Source organism: Gordionus sp. m RMFG-2023, chromosome 3 (genome assembly GCF_954871325.1).
Source record: "Gordionus sp. m RMFG-2023 chromosome 3, tfGorSpeb1-WG-v2, whole genome shotgun sequence".
In the NCBI taxonomy this organism is placed as follows: Eukaryota; Metazoa; Nematomorpha; class Gordioida; order Chordodea; family Parachordodidae; genus Gordionus; species Gordionus sp. m RMFG-2023.
Window position 1 is genome coordinate 13221521 of NC_088777.1, and position 22431 is coordinate 13243951.

Consider the following 22431-nt stretch of genomic DNA (forward strand, 5'->3'; position numbering starts at 1 on the left):
AAAATCAAATATAATTAATTTAGTTAGTATAATTTTGATTTTTTAATTAGTCAACATAGTTTATAATATTAAAATTAACATATCAAATATAAAATAAAACATTATTTTATAAAAACGGAGGTGGGACTACACATTCCCAAAAAAATGAATAGTTATATTTTAAAATAGTTATTTGTATGTTTTGTTTTAAAAAATATTTTCATAATTTTAATTGAATTGACAAAACAGGTGCATAATAAGAAAAAATTAAATAAATTTAAATTAAAATAAAATGTTTGGCAAAGGAAGAGGTTACAAATAATAATATTTTCGAATATTTATGAACCGAATAATTTCATATAATTTGATCGAATAGATAAAATATTATAAAAGGAACAATATATTATTCGATTTAATGTTGGGTGGCTCAAAAAAAAATTTTTTTTAATAATTTCTTCTGCTAGATGGTTAACGGTGCATACACCAGTCATCTTTATATGATTACCTATCAAAATTTTAATTATTTAATGATTGATAAATCTATTAAAAAAATAAACACACTGGTTTTCATTGCAATAATTCCATATTAAGCTCGTGAGATTACTTAAAAAACTTTGTATTTTAAACCAGGAATGTGAACCCGAACCTGAACCCTTTTTAAAAGTGGAGGGTCCAAGGGTTCTAGATGTCATAAAAAATTTTAAAAATAAAAATATTTTTTTAAAAAATAATATAAATTTTTTAAAATTTAATTAACTTTTTTTGTGGAATCATTTATTTTACGCGTTTTTCTTCCAATTTTCTTCCTGGACTTCCATTTTATTTAGAGATTGATATCATAAATTATTTTCCAGCGTAATAATATTTTATTATGTAAGTTTATTAATATGCTATGTTACAGAAATACGTTGATTATTTTAAAAGTGAATTATTTTGTAGTACAAGTAATATTTTAATTTAAATGATAATGCACAACACGTTGGTCCCCAATTTGAATGATGCTAGAACGATTATTAAGTTTGAAAGATTTCTGTAATGATTTTATTATAGGAGCATGTGAAGTCATTTTGTCGGATGAAGATTGGTGCCAAATAAAGGACCTTACTAGTGTATTAGTTCCTTTAAAAATAACAATATTAAGATTACAATCAGAACAATTATGTTTATTTGATTTTAAGGCATATGGATTAGATGCCGATTAGATTTAGAAAAATTTACAGTCCTTTTTATATGAAATACTAGAAAACATGAAAATTCGAGAGCAACAATATTTGCAAAATAGTGTTGTATACGCTATATTTAGACCCTCGATAATTGAGTATTGATCAAAAACAAATGGCTAAAGAACATCTTAAGGATTTATGGCATAAAGCAAAACTCCATTATTTACAATATATTGGAGTGGTTATAGTGATAATAATAATTATAGCAACATTGATGATCTTGAAATTTTACTTTTAGATAGAGAAAAAAAAATCAAATTATCATCAAATAGAAAGGAGGATCAAAAAATGCATATTGCATCTTTAATAGTAAAGTCAGAATAAGAGAATAAATAAGAATATAAATATTTTAAAATTCTGGGAAGAAAATTCTTCAATATATTCAGAATTATATATCTTATCTAGAATCTTCATACTGTACCGGCGATACAAGTACAATAATTTTATAAAGATAACTATCTATTTTAGGTAAGGGTAGAAGGTGAATTTTCATCTTTGAAATATATATTGTCTACTTCTCGTGGAAATCTCAAGGATGGTATTTTAGAAGATATTATGATTGTGCGAGAATAAAACATTTAAAATATAAATTATTTCATTTCTAAATTATGACTATGTATATAATAAAGTATAATAATAAATGAATTTAAAAAATCTTATTTTGAGTCATTATTTTTATGTTCCCTGAACCAGTACCCGGGTCCTTTCAAATTTTATTCCTGTACCCGAACCCGGACCCTTTTTTTGTCGAAGGGTTCACATCCTTGTTTTAAACCTCATAAATTCGCCATAAAATTTTTTTTATATTTTTCTTTTCCAGTTTTGAAGTTCAATGTCTAACTCTAAAATAAAAGCTACTATAGGTATTATATATATGTACCGTTTACCATTAACGGGTAGCAATAAATTTATAAAGATTACAAAATAATTTTTTTTCCTTAACTCTTCTATTTTTTTTCTCTTTCATCAATCTCTTTTTTAACTTTATTCTCCTAGTTCTTTTCTCTTGTCCCTTCATATTTATATGATAAACTTTCAAAATAACCTATATTATGTGAATGGAGATGACTCAATCCGCTCAACATTTGAGAGCAGAGTTCGCGAGCACTAATGCGATTCAGTACGTCTTCCCAAATTTGTTCATCATTTTTAGATTTGTCGTTTTCGGGCATTTGGCGATCTATCGAAAAAGAATAGGAGCATATAAATTTTTATTGAAAAAAACCCAGGTCGGATCTTAAAAAATTTTTTTCATCAACTTGGGCCGGGCCGAAAAAATATCTTTTCCATAAAACCGGGCAGGATATTTATAGTTGTTGCTTAATAATAATCGATTCTCATATTTCTTTCAAAACCATTTATATCTCTCATTGGAAAATACTTAGGTAAATAGAATATACAATTTAGAAATAAGTAAATATTTATTATTTAAACAATTACAATATATCGTAGGTCTAGAATTGGAGTGCTCTACTCAACATTTTCAAAATTTTTCAGCTAGAAGTGGATTATAACTTATTTATTCTCAATATATATAAAAATAAAAACTAGATTAAAAAATATTAAATTTTGCCAAAGTTGCTGTCGATTTTGTGCTATTTGCATATAAAGATGTAATTTTCTTATGCATGGCCTATCCTATTATCTTATTTAATCATGTGTTGTATTTCCCTCCTTTTTTAATTTTTCGCTTTCCATATTGAATCGTAAAATATTTTCCTTCCATATCTATTCCCAAATTAATTCAATATCAAGGTAAATTTTTTGTTATTTTATAGTATTCATAATATAGTTTTCATGTGTGATCTTTAAAGATATAAAAATTGAATTTAAAATTAAATATTATGTAAAATTTATCACAATTTTTTAATAATCCACTTGCTCGTCATTTAAATAAATTATTAAGCATTTTTTGCTCATTAAATAATAAAAATTGAATTAAGGAATCTTGTTATTTTTACTTTATCTAGCCCTTCAACTTCAAGTAAAGCAAATGAAAGAAAAAGACTAAGAAAATTGGTGAGACCTATATCAATATTAAAGGTGATTTGAAAAAAGCAAGGATGGTTCAGAATGATCATTCTAATAAATATATATTTCAATGTCATAAAAAAGTTAATGCAGATCAGAGTAGAAATATTCATGAGGATTTTTGAGGCTTAGCTAATAAAGCTAAGGGATCTTTCTATTGCAAATTTATTGTTGACTCCATGTAAGAGAAGGGCAAAAGATTCTTTAAATTATAAAACTATTCATACTTATAAAGTAAAAAATGTTAAAGTCAGAGTTTGCAGACAATTTTTTTTACAAACACTTGATATAAGTAATAAACGAATTAGTTATTTCTTTAAAATTTATACCGCAATGCTGGAACTTATTTGGCTCCTAGAAAAGATTAAAATAAGCTAATAAAGAATATATGAAAATAATTATTAATTAATTATTATTTTTATTTTATATGCATTTTTATTAATTGTAAGAATAACTTAGAAAAAAATTAATAAAATATAATGTTAGTTTCAATGATTTGAAGCTATTATTTTGAATTTATTTATTAAATTCTAATAAAAAAATATGTAAATGGAGCATTTTGAACATTAAAATAAATCATAAGGTGTTATGTTTGCTTCACCTGCATTTTGATTTTATCAAATAAATTTTATATTTAAATTTTTAGACTATAATTAATTAGTAATATGATAAATTATTTGTGAAATTTTTAATTAAATTAATCGATAAGTTTTTCCGGTATGATTTTAAACTTTAATGTTGATTTTCTCATTTTAAACAACTGTGCCTTCAATTCCAGACCAAAATAACCAAATCTAACTAATATTATATGTAATTATTTTATAAATTAATAGAAAATAACTTACAATATAACCAACAACATCATTATAATTATATACTTTACTGTACACTTAGATAAATAAAATAGTTATTAATTTAGAGAATAATTATTATAATTTTTATCTTTGGTCAATCAAACAGATAATATTATAAAATAAAATACCCTTCACCTAAAATGAACACAAATATAGCTTTTCTTTGGTATTAAATAATCTTTATTTTAAGATAGAAATTTTAAATGTTATTAGACATTAAATGATTTCATATTAACATTAGCTCAAAAAAACGAACCTCAAAATAAAGAATTAGTATATTTTTGAAAAAAACCCTGACTTTAAAATTTTATTTTTTAAAAAATTAAATAATAATAGGGCCGAAATACATAATTTTATAAAAAATCCACGCCAGGACATGTAATTAGTACCCTCCGCTGGTCTCTGATTACATTGTTGATCTTTTTTTTAAACATTTTTCAATCATTCTTTCCATTAATTACTTTCTTTTATTATTATTTTTCTCTTTTTCTTTCTTAATCCCTAGAATTTTTTCCCTTCATATTTTTTAAAATATGATCAGTATAAGAGTATTAAGCGTTCCCACATAAGCTTTCCAACTGATTAATTAGTAAAATTTATATTTTTTAAAAATCAGCCTAAAGTGGATTTTTAATTTTTTTAAATATTTTTAAGTCCAGCCTGAATTTTTTAAAATCATGCTATTTATCGGTCCTTTCCGGGCGATAAATGCAGTACATATCACTATTTGTTTCACTATTTGATTGGTCCTTATCGCAGATTAATTCTAATTATTATATTATTTTGATAAAAAAACAATGTAATTTTTTATATTTTTAAAAGAGGTGATGTAGCATACAAATCAAATTACTATTGAGGGGTTGTAAGATAAACTCTTATATCATCTTGATGCATTTTCCTATTTACCTTGTTTATTGGAGTTGAGAAAAAAAATTTTCAAGCCAAAGTCTGGCCAATTTTTTTTAATCCTAGGCCCGATTCCTACTTTTAATATTTTTAGGATATTATTTCTTAAAGTCTCTTATATAAATTTTGTAAATGTTTTTCTTGTACCCTTTTGGTCAATTGAACGCGCGTTAAAGCCAGCGTGACAACTGCGGATCACGTGGCCATCGCTGTGAAACTGACTAATGGAAATCGATTTTTCTACGCCTACATGACCTGAATCTGACCAATCTGATAGCCAGTTTATTGGGAGAGATGCGTTAAAACCATTCTGATTGGGGCCCGTAGTAGAGTCATAAGGTTTCAACGGACAATCTAAAAGATTGTTGGCTGTAAAATGCAGAAAAATATAATTGTACAAATATTTTTTTAAGATAAAATATATAAATAATATCAGAATGAAAAGAAAAAGGAATATGGTAAAAAGAGAAGAAAGTATAGATATTTTAACTTCGTATAAGTAGATAATATATGAAATTTTTGGTTTTTTGACCAGGCTAGTAGCCAGAACTTTTGCCAAGAAGAGGCTATTTTTATTTTAAAATGGCATATTATACACAGTAAAGCTTACCAAATTTGGGAAGCGATGGGACAAAGATTTTTTACCCAAATTAGACAGTTGCCCAATTTATTAAGGTATTTTTTTTAATACACAGTAGTTAATAGGAATTAATTGGGGACTCAAAATTTTGGTTAAATTAAGGAGTTGGCCGTATTGCTAAGAGTCTAAATTAAACAAGTTTTACTATATACTGTTGTATTTAAAACTTTTTTTATGTACTCGTATTTTGATAAAATAATTTCGAAAAAACTGATTCTTAATTACATTCAAAATTGTAATGATTATATTTTTTTGATTAGTGGATTTTATTGTTTCACTTTTTTATATTTTTATAAAAAAGAAGAAAAAGAATATAATTAAAAATTAATTATAAAATATCGCCATCATAGACTATACTCCTCAATATTAGAAATTCCTTATCATCTTATCTCTCATTTCTTTAATGAATTTTGCAATCATTTTATTTTTCATAAATTTTATTAACCCTTTGACGTCACACGATTTGTTTTGACATCATATAATATAATTAAATATTTTAAATTTATAAAAGCCACTAGAATTAATTTAACATCATACGATATAAATATAATAAAAATACTTTCGTATTTTATTAAAATTATTAACTCATAATGTTTTATTTTTAAATTTCATCCAATCATATTTCATAATTTTATCTTTACCATTTTACTGAATTATATGATTTTATAACGACAATATAACGAATTCTGTGGATAATATTTATTCAATTTTTTGTTCATTATTATAAGAGTATAATATTATGAATAATCATTTTATTTAAAATGAATATGCTCTTTTTTTTATCAACTTAAAGTGCATGATGCCAAAATAAGTCATTGGGATATTAGAATACCTTTTATATAACAATTATTTTATTTTATATTTATAATAGTTATAATTATATTTCACCATAATTATTCTAAATCCAATCAGAACACACCAATTTTGAATTTGACGTTAATAAGACTTTCCTCTGACTTATATTATAATTTTACATTTATTATATTTTTTAAATGAATCTGTATAATTATTAGATGAAAAATAATTTAATACTAGTCGAGGTACTCTTTCGGAAGTCCACATCGATGAATTAGACAATGAAGAAGGTATTTTGCACACTTTTTACGAGGATTCTCCTTCAACTTCATCAACACCAACATCTAATAATCTTCAAGTCGAGATAGAAGATCCAGAAAATAATGATAATATTATCATCCAAAATAATATTAAATGGAGAGCAGGTGATATCCATCAATTGGACACAAATTATACTAATACATTTTCCACTTTAACCAATATATTAACTCCATATCTACTTTAAATTATATATTTCAGATAATATACTAAATAATATATGTGAACAAAATTTATACGGGATTGTATATAATTTTAAGATTTATGCGGGAAATCAAACTAATCCAACATCATCAGAATTAGAGATAAGTGGGGAGCTATTGCCAAATGGTATGACAATAGGTTTGTGCACGTCATCTCATCATTTGTCGGTGTTCATCCGATATAAAATAAAAAAGATGGTCACTAAGTAGCAAAAAATATATTGAAGTGCCACCAAATATATTAAAAATATATAATGAAGGTATGGGAGGAGTCGATTTACATGATATGCTTGTTGAATGCTATAGATATTAAAGGTAAAAGGTTCTACCTGAGAATCCTTTTTCATCTCATTGATATGTATGTAGTAAATTCATGGCTTTTGGCGGCAAATATGCCATGAAAAAGAGAATAAATTCATGAACTTATCAAATTTAAAACACATATTGTCAACGCATTGTTATTGGCAGGCAAAATTAGTAAAAGAAAATCATAGATACCTTTGAATGAACAATAATTTTTTAAAAAAGTTCTTATATAATGGCTCCTATATCTGATATCAGATATGAGAACATTGGTCATTGACCGAATTCCTGCGAAATGAAGCAAAGATACAAGTTATGCATAAATGCATACCCCAGAACAAAATGTGCAAAATATAATATATATTTATATTTTAATCAATATAGAAATTGTTTTCGTGATTTTTATAATAAATAGATATTTGTATTTTTTTGTATTACCTGATGATGTCAAATTGCATCATCATTTTTTTTTACCTGTGTATTTAAAAATAAAATTTTGAAAACATTTTGGGCATCTATGGGTGTATAAATGAATAATTTATAGAAAAAGAATTTTTTTTTAATTATTAAAAAGTTGGGCGTCAAAAGGTTAATTTAATATCAATTTTAAGGCTTACTTTTTATTGAAAAATGTAAAAATATAAATAAATGGAAGCAAGAAGTTAAAAATATATTTATACCAAGCGTTTAATTTAACCCTTATTATAAAATCATCGAATTTAATTCCTTTGTGTAATTTTTTTTTCCCATACACTTATAATATAAAATTTTATTTTTTCGATTATCTTTTATAATTCTCTTGTGCTAGATAACACCCTTTTTGAGGGCTGAAGAAAATGCTCCATATTAACCTATTGACATTCCAATTTTTAGGACTGCTACATAGCATTTATTTAATTGTTTGTATGCAGTAAGCCGTTTATTTAGCAAATAATTTTTAAAAAAATTTTGGAGAATATCATGTTCGATTTGCTTTTCATTTCTCAGCCAATAATGATTTGGCAATTTTCATTACGCAATTCAAGGTCTCGATATTGAGATTTAAAGAGTAGATATAATACCATGCAATAAAATAGTTTGAATGATAAAAAATTTTGAAGCAGCATGAAAAAATCACATCACCGGAAACTTTTCGTTAAAACGTTCACTAAAATAATAAATAATTTCAAAATAAATACTCTTTAAAATAATTCTATTAGAATCCTTTTAACGATCAGGCTCACTTTTTGTAAAAACCAAAAAATCATGTAAATTTTTAAGCCTCCGTATCATTGACTTTATTTTTATAAGATCAAAAGATTGATCATTTCTTTTATCTTTCAATATATTTAGACGAGGATGTGTATGAAAGTGATAACGGATGACACGAAAGCCTATCCAGGCAAACCTGAAAAACCTCCAATAAATAAAAAAGAATAAAAGCATTTATAATAGTAAACAATTTTTTTGCATCAATCATATTAATACAGACCTGAAGTTTCCACTGTATCATTTGCGGAAACTTTCAAGTCTTAATATTTCTACCAATAGAATAAACGTCACAATTGATTCAAAATTCTTAAATATAATTATAAGATGCTTAGAAGTGGCCGCTCCATCTCTAAGCTGAGATTTGATTGAGTTTATTACCGGTATTTTTACTAGCTATGTTAAATCGCTGCAAAATTCATAAATGTATTTGCTAAATTTTAAAAAAATTAAAATTGCAGGAAGATTATTATAACAATATGGTGAAAACATATTTTGCATAGTTTTATTCAGTTTTTTTGTAGACGTGACTGAATTCCCTTAAACTCGCTGGACATAACATTGGTTCATTTTATGCCTTGCGTATTATATTATTTGCTTTGATATTTAAATCATCAAGTTTCTTTAAAATGCAGTTTCTTATATTTTTTGCATAAAGATTCTTCAAATTTATTAATCTAACTAATTACCTCTCAAAAAATATATCAGCAGGCTTAGATTTTCATAGCCAGTTGCATCCCTTGTTTATTTTAGATATATTTAATAAAATAAAGAAATAATTGGTTGGGAAAAAATAATAGTATTATAAAACGCTTATAAGTATATAAATAAAAATTACATTTTCCCCGCTTTGGAGGGAGGTGGGGGTAATTTTTTGTTAGCGGCCTGAAATTTGCCATACCCTGGCTATGACATTGATGTTCATTCAAGAGAGGAAAAATTGGCGAGTGATAAAAGGGAAATATGAATGACATGTTAAGAAGTAAAATAATTTTGTGGTGACATAATGAAGAATTTCTTAATTTAACTAAGCGGTATGAGACTAGAAATTAATGACGTGTAGCAGACGAGGATGGCGAGAATTATGAGATTCTCAGAGTGAAATATATATGTAATGAATGGAATATTAAACTAATAATGAGAGATGGGATGTAAATGGAGATTCAAATGTCAAGTGACAGTTAGGATGACGAATATATGAATATAGTAAGTAATATAAAAAGAATATATGAATGTCTGAAAGTAGTGATTTTGAGTAAAGTTAAAAGGATCTTGAACAATAGGTTAGAAATTATAAGAAAGAATGCCTCAATAAATAAAAAATAAGAATTATTTTTAAACTTATATTTTACCTTTGAAGCAGGCCTCGAATGATACCATGCACAACTCTAGAGCTATGTATATGAAGTCCCCAAGAGTTTCGGTTACAAAATATCGAATCACATGATCATGTCTGTCGCAGCGAATCAGGGCCCGGACTTCTCGACGCGCCTGTGATGTAAGTCTATCAGAGATATTAGAAGAATGTGAGTGATTGCTGTTATCGAGAATAAGAAGCCGTTTGACGCCTACTTTACGATTCTCGAAAGTTCCCCTAATTTATAAAAAAAAAAGGTAGCTTGACATTTGAATGTATATAAACTCATTCAAAAAACATCTTCTTAGTTACTTTGTAGCACACTATTATAAACATAATTAATGGTTAGTTTATAAATAAGATGCAAATCACTGTTAAAAGAAAAGCTCAAATCCATTATATAATGATCAATTTTGACCTGAAGAGATATAATGGGAACTTAAAGAGAATATATAGTTTCCGTGTCCCATTTTATATCATTAACTGATGTTTATCCAAGATTTCATTAATTATGTCCTATTCATTCCCCATTTTCTCTTTATCGATAATTTCATTCACTCCTAAAGAATTCGTTATTTACTCACTCGTAAACGACAGTACCGAAAGAACCGTAACCGAGCACGCGTTCAGTATTGCAAACTATTTTGCCAATTTTGACAAGGCGCCCTTGTCTTTTCGATATTTCATTAAAACATTTGCCTAAATCCATATGCATGTTAACACGAATGATGCCAGGAAGAAAACGGAGAGCTAATTGAGTGAATCGAACGCTCGAGTGCCATAACTTTAAAAAAAATAGCAAATTTATTTATTCATTCTATCTATATTTAATTAATTGTTTATGCACATAACATAAAAGAAAAAAGTTAAAATCAGTAGACTTGGGAAAAATATTCTACGATACATTATGAAATTGGCGTAAAAATTTTAAAAATCTATCAAATCAAAATAATTCCAATGTTATAAAATTACAACGTATTGAGGTATGCGAAATCTATTCATATTTAATCTATTATAGATCTCATTAATTGTTCCCTCATTTTCCAAGATATTATGTAGTTTTGTTAAACGGCCGGCCAATTTGAGTAGATTTTTTAAAACGGCCCGATTAAATTTTAGCCAAAATAATATGTAAGCCTCGAGATTTAGAAATTAGAGGCCTAAATCTTTCTGTCACGAGCAAAATCTCCAAACTTACGAAATATTATTTTGCCTAAAATCATAAACGGGCCTTTTTTAGAAATCGACCCAACGGGCAGCCATTTAACACTAAGATTATGTTTTATAATTCGAATTTAGATTATATTTGTAAGTTCCATCCCCTACAACCTAATTCAAGATCATATAAAAGTATTGATTGACAAGATAATCTAATAAAACTACTGTAAAAAAATTCTTGAAAAATAATTCTTCAAATTTTAAAATAAGTAATGAAAGTTAGTAGCATATAAATCTACGAGATCATAGCAACCAAATGCATTTTTAAAAAAAAATAGTTCAAAAAATTAAATCAAAATCGTGTTTTTAATTTTCCCAGCCCTATATGACTTTTAGACACGACTTTCACGATATAAACGTCCTATCTGGAAGTCGCTTTAGAAATGTATTTTAGTTTAAATTCTCAAATTCCAATTTCTCACCAAAATGAAGGGAAACGCCAATGTCAACAAAATGATGTAAATCGATACAGCATAATTGTAATAGTTCTGCTTCTGCCTTTCCCCGTCTATTATAGGATAATAAAATCCCAAATCTTTCGAAAGATTGTTCCCAATACCGTAACTATTTAGGTAATCGTAATAGCCATTGCTTTTTACCCCATTTCCCGGCTTGTTGTATAAAGCCAATTGTGCTCCAGGGGGAGCGAGCTGGTCAGGGGGGTGGAACCAAACGAGGGCGGGATTTAAATCCATATCTTGGTCAGAAGTGGTTGAATGAAGAGGTGTAGAACGAAGGAAGGAGGATTGAAAGGGATAAGGATACGAGTAATGTGAAGAAAAAAGGTCGGTTACTGGAATAACTTCTACGGGAAATGGATGAAATCGGCCAGATAACAAATCAGATTTCGTGTTAACAGCTGCGGGCTCTTCAAGTTTTTGGGAATCGAGTATATTATTTACTAAAATAAAGGAAAATAAAAATTAAGATATATTATTGTTATAAAAATTAGAAATAAAATAGGAAATGTTTCTTAAAAACTTTTAATAATTCGTATTTCACAATTTACAATGTTATGCAGATTTAAGGGAAAAACTTTTCCATATTTTTTATCGTTTGTAAATAAAATCAATTAACTTGTAAAAATTGATAAGAATATATAAATTAATTATCTACATCGGGTCTAATTTTTCAATCCCGACCTGGTCCGAAATCTTTTTAAAAAATTTGTCAGGCCCGGCCCGATCTCGAGCGAATTTTTTTATTTGTCCCGAAAATCTCGACCCAAAATAAAAATTATTTGTCCGCCTGGCCAGAATTTTTTAAATATATAATTATTTGCACTAATTATATTTCCATTATTATACTTTGTATTATGAAGTCGTTGGTTGTTAAATTTCTTTAAATTTCTAGAATTGTTAAATTATATATTTTTCTTAAATTCCGTTATACCAAAATTACTTATATTTTATTTAATTATATATATTTATTATTTTTATAAATACAGTATTATTTTTATAAATATTTTTATATACTAGATTTAATATATTTTTAAGTTGTACATGTAAACTATTTGTATATATTGGATAAGTATTCTGTATTATTTACTTTTATATTTGTATGCCTAATAATAAATTTTAAAATAAAAAAAATAAAAATTTAATATTTTTTTATTGTAAAAAAATATTATTCTAGCAAGAATTTTAAAATATATCAATATATTTGAGAAAATGTAATGATATCATATTTAAAAATTTAAGATCGATTCGGCCCGGTCCGAAATTCTTTAAAAAATGTTAGGCCAGACCAAGCTTAACCCAAATTATTTTTTTTTAAAAACCCACCCGAGTACTGGTCGGGCCGGGCCGCTTGCAGATCTTTAATATAAATATGTTATTTTTTCAAGTCAAATAATTTTATTTGCAAATAAATTAAAAAATATGGAAATGTTTTCCATTAAATCTGCACAACCGTGTATATAATTATATAAATGGCTGTAACAAAAATTTATGAAAAGAATAATATATATTTACCAATATTAGAATCATGGACATTTTCGTCTATCTCTTTTAAACTATTTCTGGGTCCACTATGTTTGATCGACGATCTTTTAATTTTTTTATCGTTACAGGAATCGAGATGAGAATTCGAGTTCTTAAAGGTCTCAGCAAAACGATCGGAAACGGGTTTGCTCTCTATTTTCCGCAGAATATCAAAAAGCGTGTCACTAATCTCTTTTTGATTGACAGGGCCATTCTGATTGAGGTGTTGAGGGGTGATGGACTTTCGAAAAGTAGGGAAAAGTTTGGAAGATTTATCCTCTATGCCAATCATGCTTATCGGGCGAGTTTGCTAGTATAAAATAAATCATTTTCCTCATTTATCTATTATTTTATAGTTTCTTTTTTCCCATTGTATATCAATTAATTAATTTCTCATTTATTATTTCTTAGTTTTATGATGAATTCATTTCTTATTTTTTTTATTAATTTTATTCTCCGTTTCTTTTTACATATTTTGCATGAATTTTTCATCAAATTAAAATAAAAAATTTGTAATAGAAAAGCAAAAACCTGTCTTAAAAACTTCTTGGCAAGAGGGCGTGACCGATCCGAAGAAACGAGCGTCGGAAGAGCGAAAAAGGAATCCACACTCAAAGATGATGGTCTATCGTAATCTGCTATGGTCAAATGATAATTAACTATTTCTTTTTTAGGAGAAAAAGTGTCATCTTGCCTCGGGTTTTCGGGATTCGTAGGCTTCTCAAAGTCATTCAATTCCTTAGACATATGTCTTAGCATACCATTTTTAGTAATTTCGTCTTTTTTGAAATGGCTAGTTATATTTTCCCCATTCCTATTAATATTTTTAGGGATTTCGGTGGTAAACGAATTCGGTCTAGAGACGACCGAGGTTGTAAAGGCCCGTCCTAAAAATAGAGCAGCTACCGGTTCCAACCCCCAATCCCAATCTCTGAGACAGCTGTTTACTTTTTCGCGGGAAATCTTTTCATTCGAAAAATGACCAACTTTTATCTCGGGTAAAGTGGCAAAATGATTTGATTTTTTACAAGAGTTAATCGGACAGATATTTCGGCTATTCGAATTTAAAGTCGGATTATCCTTATGAGCATGTTTAGGATAATTGACCTTATTCTTTGGCTTGCTAAAATGTGTTTCGACTGAGTAATTAAAAATATAATGACCATTTCTTATAATATTTTGATTGCAATTTTGGATTCTAAATCTAGTTCGTTTTTTCAAAAAATCGGGGATTGAGACGGTTATGAAGTCGATTGGATAAATTAATTCCTCTTGAACGTGATGCACAGACGGATGCGAGTGTTGGGAAACGACTTTCAAAAGTGACCGATGGGAGGAAGAAAAAGTAGAGCCAGCGTATAAAGATATAACGGGGGATGTCAGGTCTATAGACCATTTAATTTTGGCTAAAGAATTTATAAATAAAATATGATGAAAAGGATTTTAAAAAATATAAATTATATTCCAACCTTAAAAGTATCATGGCAATAATTTTTTTTATCTAATATGACGAAAAATTAAATTTATTACTATTATCAGTTTTATCCCCCATTTATGTCCCTTCCTTCCTCCTTTCTTTACTACTTCCATCCATTCCTTTTCGTTACAAGCCTAATAATCTGAAAACTACTCACAATTAGTATTGTTGAGCAATAAGAGTTGACCCCTTTGACAATCGCTCAAAAAGCTCTCACGGGTTGATAATTTGTATCCAAACTCTTCTTTTAGCTCCGGATTAGTCAACAAATATTGATCATGTGACCTTTTTGTTATCTGGGCCCCCGATTGATCAGTCATTTGTTTTCTCTCATTCGAATGGTTAATTTCAAGATCTTCTTCTAGCTCCCGACTTGTCAAAGGGTGGTGGTCAGAATAATTAATTTGGACGACAGGCGGTTGGCTGATAGGCGTGATTGACGGGCCAAAAATCTTATAAGCTAAATAAGTAACGTTCCACAGCTGGCTGGAGGTTTTAGTATCGAAAGCCGTAAGGGTGTATACTAATAAATATAAATTAAGAGACAACCCTTATAGAACGAATTGTTAATTTTTTTTAATTTACATGTATAACTAATATTGAAAAAGATATATTCTACAGATGTCAGTGTGCATGCCTTCCATTGCGGGGTGGGGGTTAATAAATAGCATTATGATAATTTAAATATTATTGTTAAAAGGCTCGATTTGAGCTAATTTTTAAAAACGGCTAACTCAATATTTTATCCACAAAAATATTACGCAAGCCTGAAGATTTCACCCATAGATGGCACAAAGGTTTAGACATCTATTAGCGAAATCTCGATGCTTAGACAATTGTTTTCTTGTTATAATATTGATTTAGCCGTTTATAAAAATCGGCTCAAAACGAGCTGTTTAACAACACTACATTTAAGATACCCCCACCCTATCCATTTTAAAAAATGGAGACTTTTTTGAATAAACGTCTATCCTTATTGGTTATCGTTAATAGAAAAAATTTAAATTTTGATTGATAAATATGAATTGATTAGACAATTTTGAACGATACGTTTTTTAAAAATAAAGTCAACTAACTTGCCTATTAATTATGTTACTTAAAAGGTCTATAATTAATCTATATAATCTAAATCTAAATGACTTAATTATATCTAAAATTTAAAGGAGTGCATTTTGCCCAAAATTCCACATTTTTTGACATTTAGAGGTCAAACCCTCAGCCGCTGTCTGGAGTCGGAGGCTAAAATTTTATTTATATCTTAGTTATAATATATATATATATAAATATATATATACACAAATTCTTGTAAAAATTTAGAAAAATCTGAAGGGGTCGGGTTTAAAATGATGTTTTTTGGATTTGTCATTAAATTCACCATATACCATATTTTTCATTATCTTTCGCTAAAGTAAATAGCTTTGTTAAATTTCATCCTACCAATATAGTTATCTTTATTATAAGTTATGCTTACACGAAATTTTTAATTAAATAAAGAGTATAATCCCAATGCCATAAAGGCCAAGGCATCGGCTGAATACCTTGATACAAGGTTTTCGAGTTTATTTTAAATAAATTAGAGCCCGGCGTGCAATTTGGTTTAGGGCTGGGCCTGCAAGTTTTTGGTTTTTAAAATAACAATCTTCCTCTCATATTTTAGTTATTTCTTCGGTTCAATTTCACATGAATTTTATAGCAAAACTTTTATCGCGAATCAATAATAAGAAATATTTATAGTGAAGTCATTATCGCGAAACCCAAATTACGAAGACAATATAGCGAAAACTATTAGGTGAATCTATTATCTCGAAATCAATATCGCGACATGACTATTTTATTTTGAAATAAATTTTTAAGATCATATTATGTAAATATCTTTTTAAAAAAAATTGGTTGAAAAATCGATTCAATGAAAAATTTTTTATTTTATTTAACCTTAACAAAGGTATATATTATTGAGCTTAGAATTACCTGTCCTACTTTTCTACGAAGTCTTATTTTATAAGAATCTATTAATTATTGCGTTCATTAGTTAATCTTGATCCTTATTGGTGAAAATGATATCTGGTTTCGCCAATATTTAGTCTATAGAACTTATTTTTTATTAATTCATTAATACCCTATACCTACGACCAAGACCTTTTACTTTTTTATCACATCATATAAAAGTCACATCTAAGATTCTTAAAACACTTTACGTTAATGATTTAAGGAACTTATGCGGATAAATTATTAATGAATATGTTTTTTCTTTTAATAAATGCATTTGCAATATATTTAGAGTTTAATGACTTTGTCAAAATACATTAGCAGTAAAAATTCACTATAAAGGGTTCGCGATAAAAGTTTGGCTAAAATGTATGTTCTAGTGTTCGCAAAAATAAATTCGCTATACTGGGTTCGCGAAATTGCCTTCGCGATTTTACTTTGGCTCTAAAACTCCATCGCGGTAAAAGTTTGGCTAAAAAGTGTTTCGCAATTAAGGATTCGCTGAATTAACCTGATAAGATTTTTTCAGCTTTCATTGTAAACGTAAATAAATCATTTCTCGTTTTATTAGCATAATTTCTAAATAAAATCGAAATGTTTTATAGCAAATTTTGAAGAGGCATTGCAATTTTCCTGGTCTGTTAAAATAAAGTATTTAGATTAGATTTGGGTGGACGTGGTCGTGTTTCCTAAAATATTTACAACATTGGGCGGGTGGCAGGCGCGTTAAAAACTTTTAAATTAATGGGCGGGCGTGGGCGGGTGAATTTTTGATATTTTTCAGGCAAAATAAGTAGAGCAGACTTCAATTTGTTAAAAATAATAATAATATTCCATATTATATATGTTTAATTAAAAATACATTATAATAAATATATAAAGAGCCAAACCAGCCATTATTTTAAAAATTAGGCGGGCGGGCGGGCGGGCGGGTTAAACAAATTTTATAGATAAATAGGCGGGCGGGTAGGTTAAATAAATTTCAAAACAAGTGGACGAGCTTTATGGCTAAAACCCCGGCCATTGTAGACCTCTAATTTAGGTACATTTGTTGGAATGTATTAATAACTAGATATATTTTTAGTCGATGTATCGATATCTAGATACATTTGTAAACTATTTCCCGATAATTCACATTGAAACATCAAAATAATAATTTTTTATGAAAGTTGATTGATTCGTTTCGTTCTTCTCTTTTCTGATTTGTCAATGATATAGTTGATTTGAATAATTCCTGAATGGGCATCTTGATGGGCATACATTTTTTAATGTTTTAAAATTGCGAAAACTCCTTTAAATCGGTATGGTACCTCTTTCTTAGGGTCTCATCATCATTAGCTTAGGTTGGATAGAGAACAATGAGAGTTGCATAAAAGTAACAAAACGTAAATTCAACCTGTTTTAACCACACGCAGCATGTATTCGGCAGTCTTCTCTTTCCGCTCCTCTGGGGTTGACAACCTTTCTCCTGATTCCACTTCTGGCTCAGTAGAAGCGTAAGGATCTTGAACCGAGCACTTGTCGTAAAAGCCTTCATTGTCTTTCAATGCGTTTATTATGGCCCCATTAGAGGGGTCAATCAAGTACCAATGATCCATTTTTCCGCCTTTGGAAAACAACAAAAAAATAATTTGATATAATTAGCAGCCTTTAAATATAATAAATAACAGTTTACTCTAGATTTATATAATTTTATATTATTTAAAATTAATTCTTAGAACAAAAATAATGGAAAATAATATCATTTCTTAAAATTGATAGTAAAAATAGCATAAATTCCGATAACGTAAATTCTTAAAATAATAAATGATTTTTTAATTCTAAGAAAAAATAATTGATAATCAAATTTAATATAACAATATATCACTTTTAATTTTGTTAGTGTCGTAAGTTTATAACATGTATCCTTAATTAATACTCAAATGCCAATCAAATTAAGTTAGTTTTAGCTCTGTATGTTTTTGTTAATTTAATGAAAATTTATATTTTTCGATGAATATGATCATTTTTTTTTATTGGGATTTGATTTAATAAAATAAAAAATTGCATTATTTCAATATGAAATAAAGGTATATGAGATTAATTACTAAAGGCATTTAATTTTACATTTAATCATTTCCATATAATCAATTTTTTATTATATTAATTTTATTTTTCCTGGTTAAATTTTCATTACAATACATATGGATCAAACTTTTCAACAGTTACATCTTTATTTCTGAAACAATATATAAAATTTAAAGCAATATGTATACTTTTTATAAATAGTTAATTATGGTTAGTGTAAATTATTTTTATGTAAATAATAATTATTTTTTTAATAACTTTAAAAATCCCGCTAGATAGCGTATTCATAATTAATTATTTGTTTTCTTTAAATCAGAAAGTTATATAACGCATGCTCAAGTCCATGCTCCAGGAAGATTCCATTGAGGGGGAGAACCAAAAGTTTACTTGGGGCCAAAATATAATTTCCTATATTTAACTGTTTCTATGAGCCATTAGAAACACTTTGGTAGCCAAAGGCCGTGGGGCTGCGCATGTTAGTGAATTTAAAAAAAGACACCATTAACAATGGAGAGAGATCTGATGAATTCGAATGCCATTTTTATGATATATAAGTTTATTTTAATCAACAAATATACTGATAAAACTATCATTATTGCAAAATATTGTATAAAAATAGTCAGTTTTAAATAAATTCGCTTATTGTTACTGTCTTTAAATGATAACTTTGCTTAGTTATTGATTAAATGGCATGTTTGTTTATATATTCAATCTTTTAAAAAAATAATAAAAGATCATAAAATGACAAAAATATTATATTTTTATTATAAAAATTTAAAAATGTTCTTTAGTATTATTGTATCTTTATATTTTAATGTTTAAGCTTTGCTTAAAATAAGAGCTTCTATGAAGTGACCTGCTCAAGCAGGCTAAATAATAAAAATAAAAGAAATTATGGTTACTGCCAGGTATATTATTTTTATTTTATTTTTTTTTGTTATTTTTTTATGTCATTTTTTTTATGTTATTTTTTTTATGATATTTTTTTATGATATTTTTTTTTATCAATTTTTATTTTTATGATATTTTTTTTTATCAATTTTTTATTTTTAAGTTATATTTTTGAGAATTTTGCATACAAATTTAATTTTTTTTGTGGTAAAATATAGGAATTAATTTATTTTTTTTTGTTATTTTTTTATGTTATTTTTTTTATGTTATTTTTTTTATGTTATTTTTTTATGATATTTTTTTTATCAATTTTTTATTTTTAAGTTATATTTTTGAGAATTTAGCATACAAATTTAATTTTTTTGTGGTAAAATTTAGGAATTATTAATTCCGCATATTTAAGTTATATTTAGGAGAATTTTGCATACAAATTTAATTTTTTTTGTAGTAAAATATTTAAATTATTTTTATAGGAGAATTTTGCCTACAAATTATATTTTTTATTTAGGTCTACAAATTTTTATTGACCCCACCTTTGAAGTTTAAGTGATTTTTAACCTTTCTAGTGAAGGGTTAAATCGAAATATAGTATTAAATGACGCAATTAAATATAGTATTCAAATTTATACACGATATATAGTATTAATATTGTTTTTTATGTTATTTTTTTTATAATATTGTTTTTTTGGTTATTTTTATTAAAGATATTTTTATGAGAATTTTGCCTACAAATTTAATATTTTTGTGGTAAAATATCGGAATCAGAGTTGTTAAAGAGCTACATTTTTTTTAAAAAACCCTTTTTAAATTGGAGAGCGGGAGCTAGCTCCTTTTAGAGCTGGAGTGGAGGAGCGCCGCTCCACCGCTCCTTTAAATTTAATGTATAAATTAAATTATTTATTAAATATTAATAATATTTATTAATTAAAATTCAATAAAATGAAATTTTAATAAATTTAAATTTATCTATTATTAAATGTTTAGCCTAGTTTTATATTGGTTTTTCATCTATTTTAAATATTAAACATCAAGTTTTCCTTTTTATATTGAAAATTTTTTGAAAAATCTTGTAAGTCATATTAATATTCATTTTATAGATATATAATAAAAAATAGATTTAGATATAATGGATTTAGAGATCATAGATGAAGAAATCAAATTTCCATTTCCATCATACAAAAAATATTTTAAACTTCTAAAAGATGGTTGATACAAATGATCAAATAAATTTAAGGGCAAAATGTCTTTTGTGTTTAAATAAATTATTTAAATTTCAAAAGTGAGCTTCATAATCCAAAAAAACATCTAATTGTAAAAAATCTTTCTTTTAAATACAAATTGATTTGGAAAATTTTTTTAATTCCATGAAATTGATCATCAGGAAGAAATATATTGGACAAATATTTTTTAAATAATGATACCAAAATACTATTTTTGATAAATTTCCTGAATTAAAAAATATCTTTATAAAATACAATACCCCGCTTCCCTCTAGTGCTCCTGTGGAGTGCCTATTTAGCATTGCAAAACAGGTCTTAGGGGAGAGGCGTGGATGTTTGTTATATTATAATTTAGAAAATTTATTCCTTTTAAAAGCTAATAAAAGGTTATAAATATTTTGATAGATCATTTAATGTAAATAAAGCTTTTTGATAAAAAAAATATGATTTTGTTTTATATACCTTCTAAAAAAATGAAAATCAAAGGAGCGGTTATGGAGTGGCACTCCATTACTTGGAGCGGGAGCTAGCTCCTTTTAAAAATGTAGTAGCGGGAGAGGAAGCTAGATCTTTTTGAGAAGGTAGGAGCGGGAGCTAGCTACTTTTAAAAAAGAGCGTTAACAACTCTGATAGGAATTCTTGATTCCGCATATTTACGATATTTTTAGGAGAATTTTGCCTACAAATTTAATTTTTTTTGTTGTAAAATATAGGAATTCTTAATTCCGCATATTTAAGATATTTTTATTGCCTACAATTTTAATTCTTTTGTGGTAAAATAAAGGAATTCTTAATTCCGCATATTTAAGATATTTTTAGGAGAATTTTGCCTACAAATTTAATTTTTTATTTAAGATATTTTAAAATAATTTTTTCTACAAATTTTTTTAAGATATTTTGAAAAAGTTATTACTACAAAATTGTGTAAAAAAAAAAGGAATTCTTAATTCCGCATCGTTTATATATGGGGGAGGGAGGGGGCAGCCTACAAATTTAATTTTTTATTTAAGTCTACAAATTTTTATTTAATTTTATATTAGGGATAAAATAGATCCCACCTTTGAAGTGTAAGTGATTTTTTTAACCTTTCTAGTGAAGGATATAGTATTAAATGACGCAATTAAATATAGTATTAAGATTTGTACACGAAATATAGTATTAAATTCCCAATTTTATTCATTAAATTGAAGTATATTATTGAAATTAATACAGTGATATATAAAATGAATAAAAATATCAAAACTATTTAACAATCTATATTTTCTAAAATATCTATATTCTAGTAGATATTTATGAATATTATCCTTATCCCCATGTCTTTTATAGTTGGCTTTTAGATCCCGCCAAAGTCTTTCGACTTTTTGGGTGTTGATTGATATGTTATTTGAATCTATAAAATTTCGTGAATTATTGACCCGATAATAGAAATAATTGGCTTATTCTAACCTATTATATCTAAGATAAATAGATTTAATTTCACTAAATAAAAAGTTAAATTTGTAGTTAAAATTCTCCTACTCCCCTTCCTCCCCCATACGCTGCTGAATTAAGAATTCCTATATTTTACCCATAAAATTTTGTAGAAAAACTTTTTTAAAATATCTTAAATAAAAATTTATAGGAAAAACTATTTTAAAATATCTTAAATAAAAAATTAAATTTGTAGGCAAAATTCTCCTAAAAATATCTTAAATATGCGGAATTAAGAATTCCTATATTTTATATAAAAAAAA

At 26.7% G+C, this 22431-nt stretch overlaps 1 protein-coding gene across 1 annotated transcript in view; it reads right to left on the reverse strand.

Moving 5' to 3' along the window:
- Window positions 1-22431, reverse strand: part of LOC135926603 (uncharacterized) — a 35078-nt gene that overhangs the window by 8421 nt on the left and 4226 nt on the right. The window contains exons 4-12 of the mRNA XM_065462529.1: window positions 17917-18126; window positions 14692-15057; window positions 13589-14463; window positions 13049-13367; window positions 11498-11976; window positions 10442-10641; window positions 9853-10094; window positions 5141-5362; window positions 2248-2382 (exon numbers count right to left, since the gene is read on the reverse strand). Of these exons, the coding sequence (XP_065318601.1) occupies window positions 2248-2382; window positions 5141-5362; window positions 9853-10094; window positions 10442-10641; window positions 11498-11976; window positions 13049-13367; window positions 13589-14463; window positions 14692-15057; window positions 17917-18126 (3048 nt within the window). The remainder of the gene's footprint in view (window positions 1-2247; window positions 2383-5140; window positions 5363-9852; window positions 10095-10441; window positions 10642-11497; window positions 11977-13048; window positions 13368-13588; window positions 14464-14691; window positions 15058-17916; window positions 18127-22431) is intronic.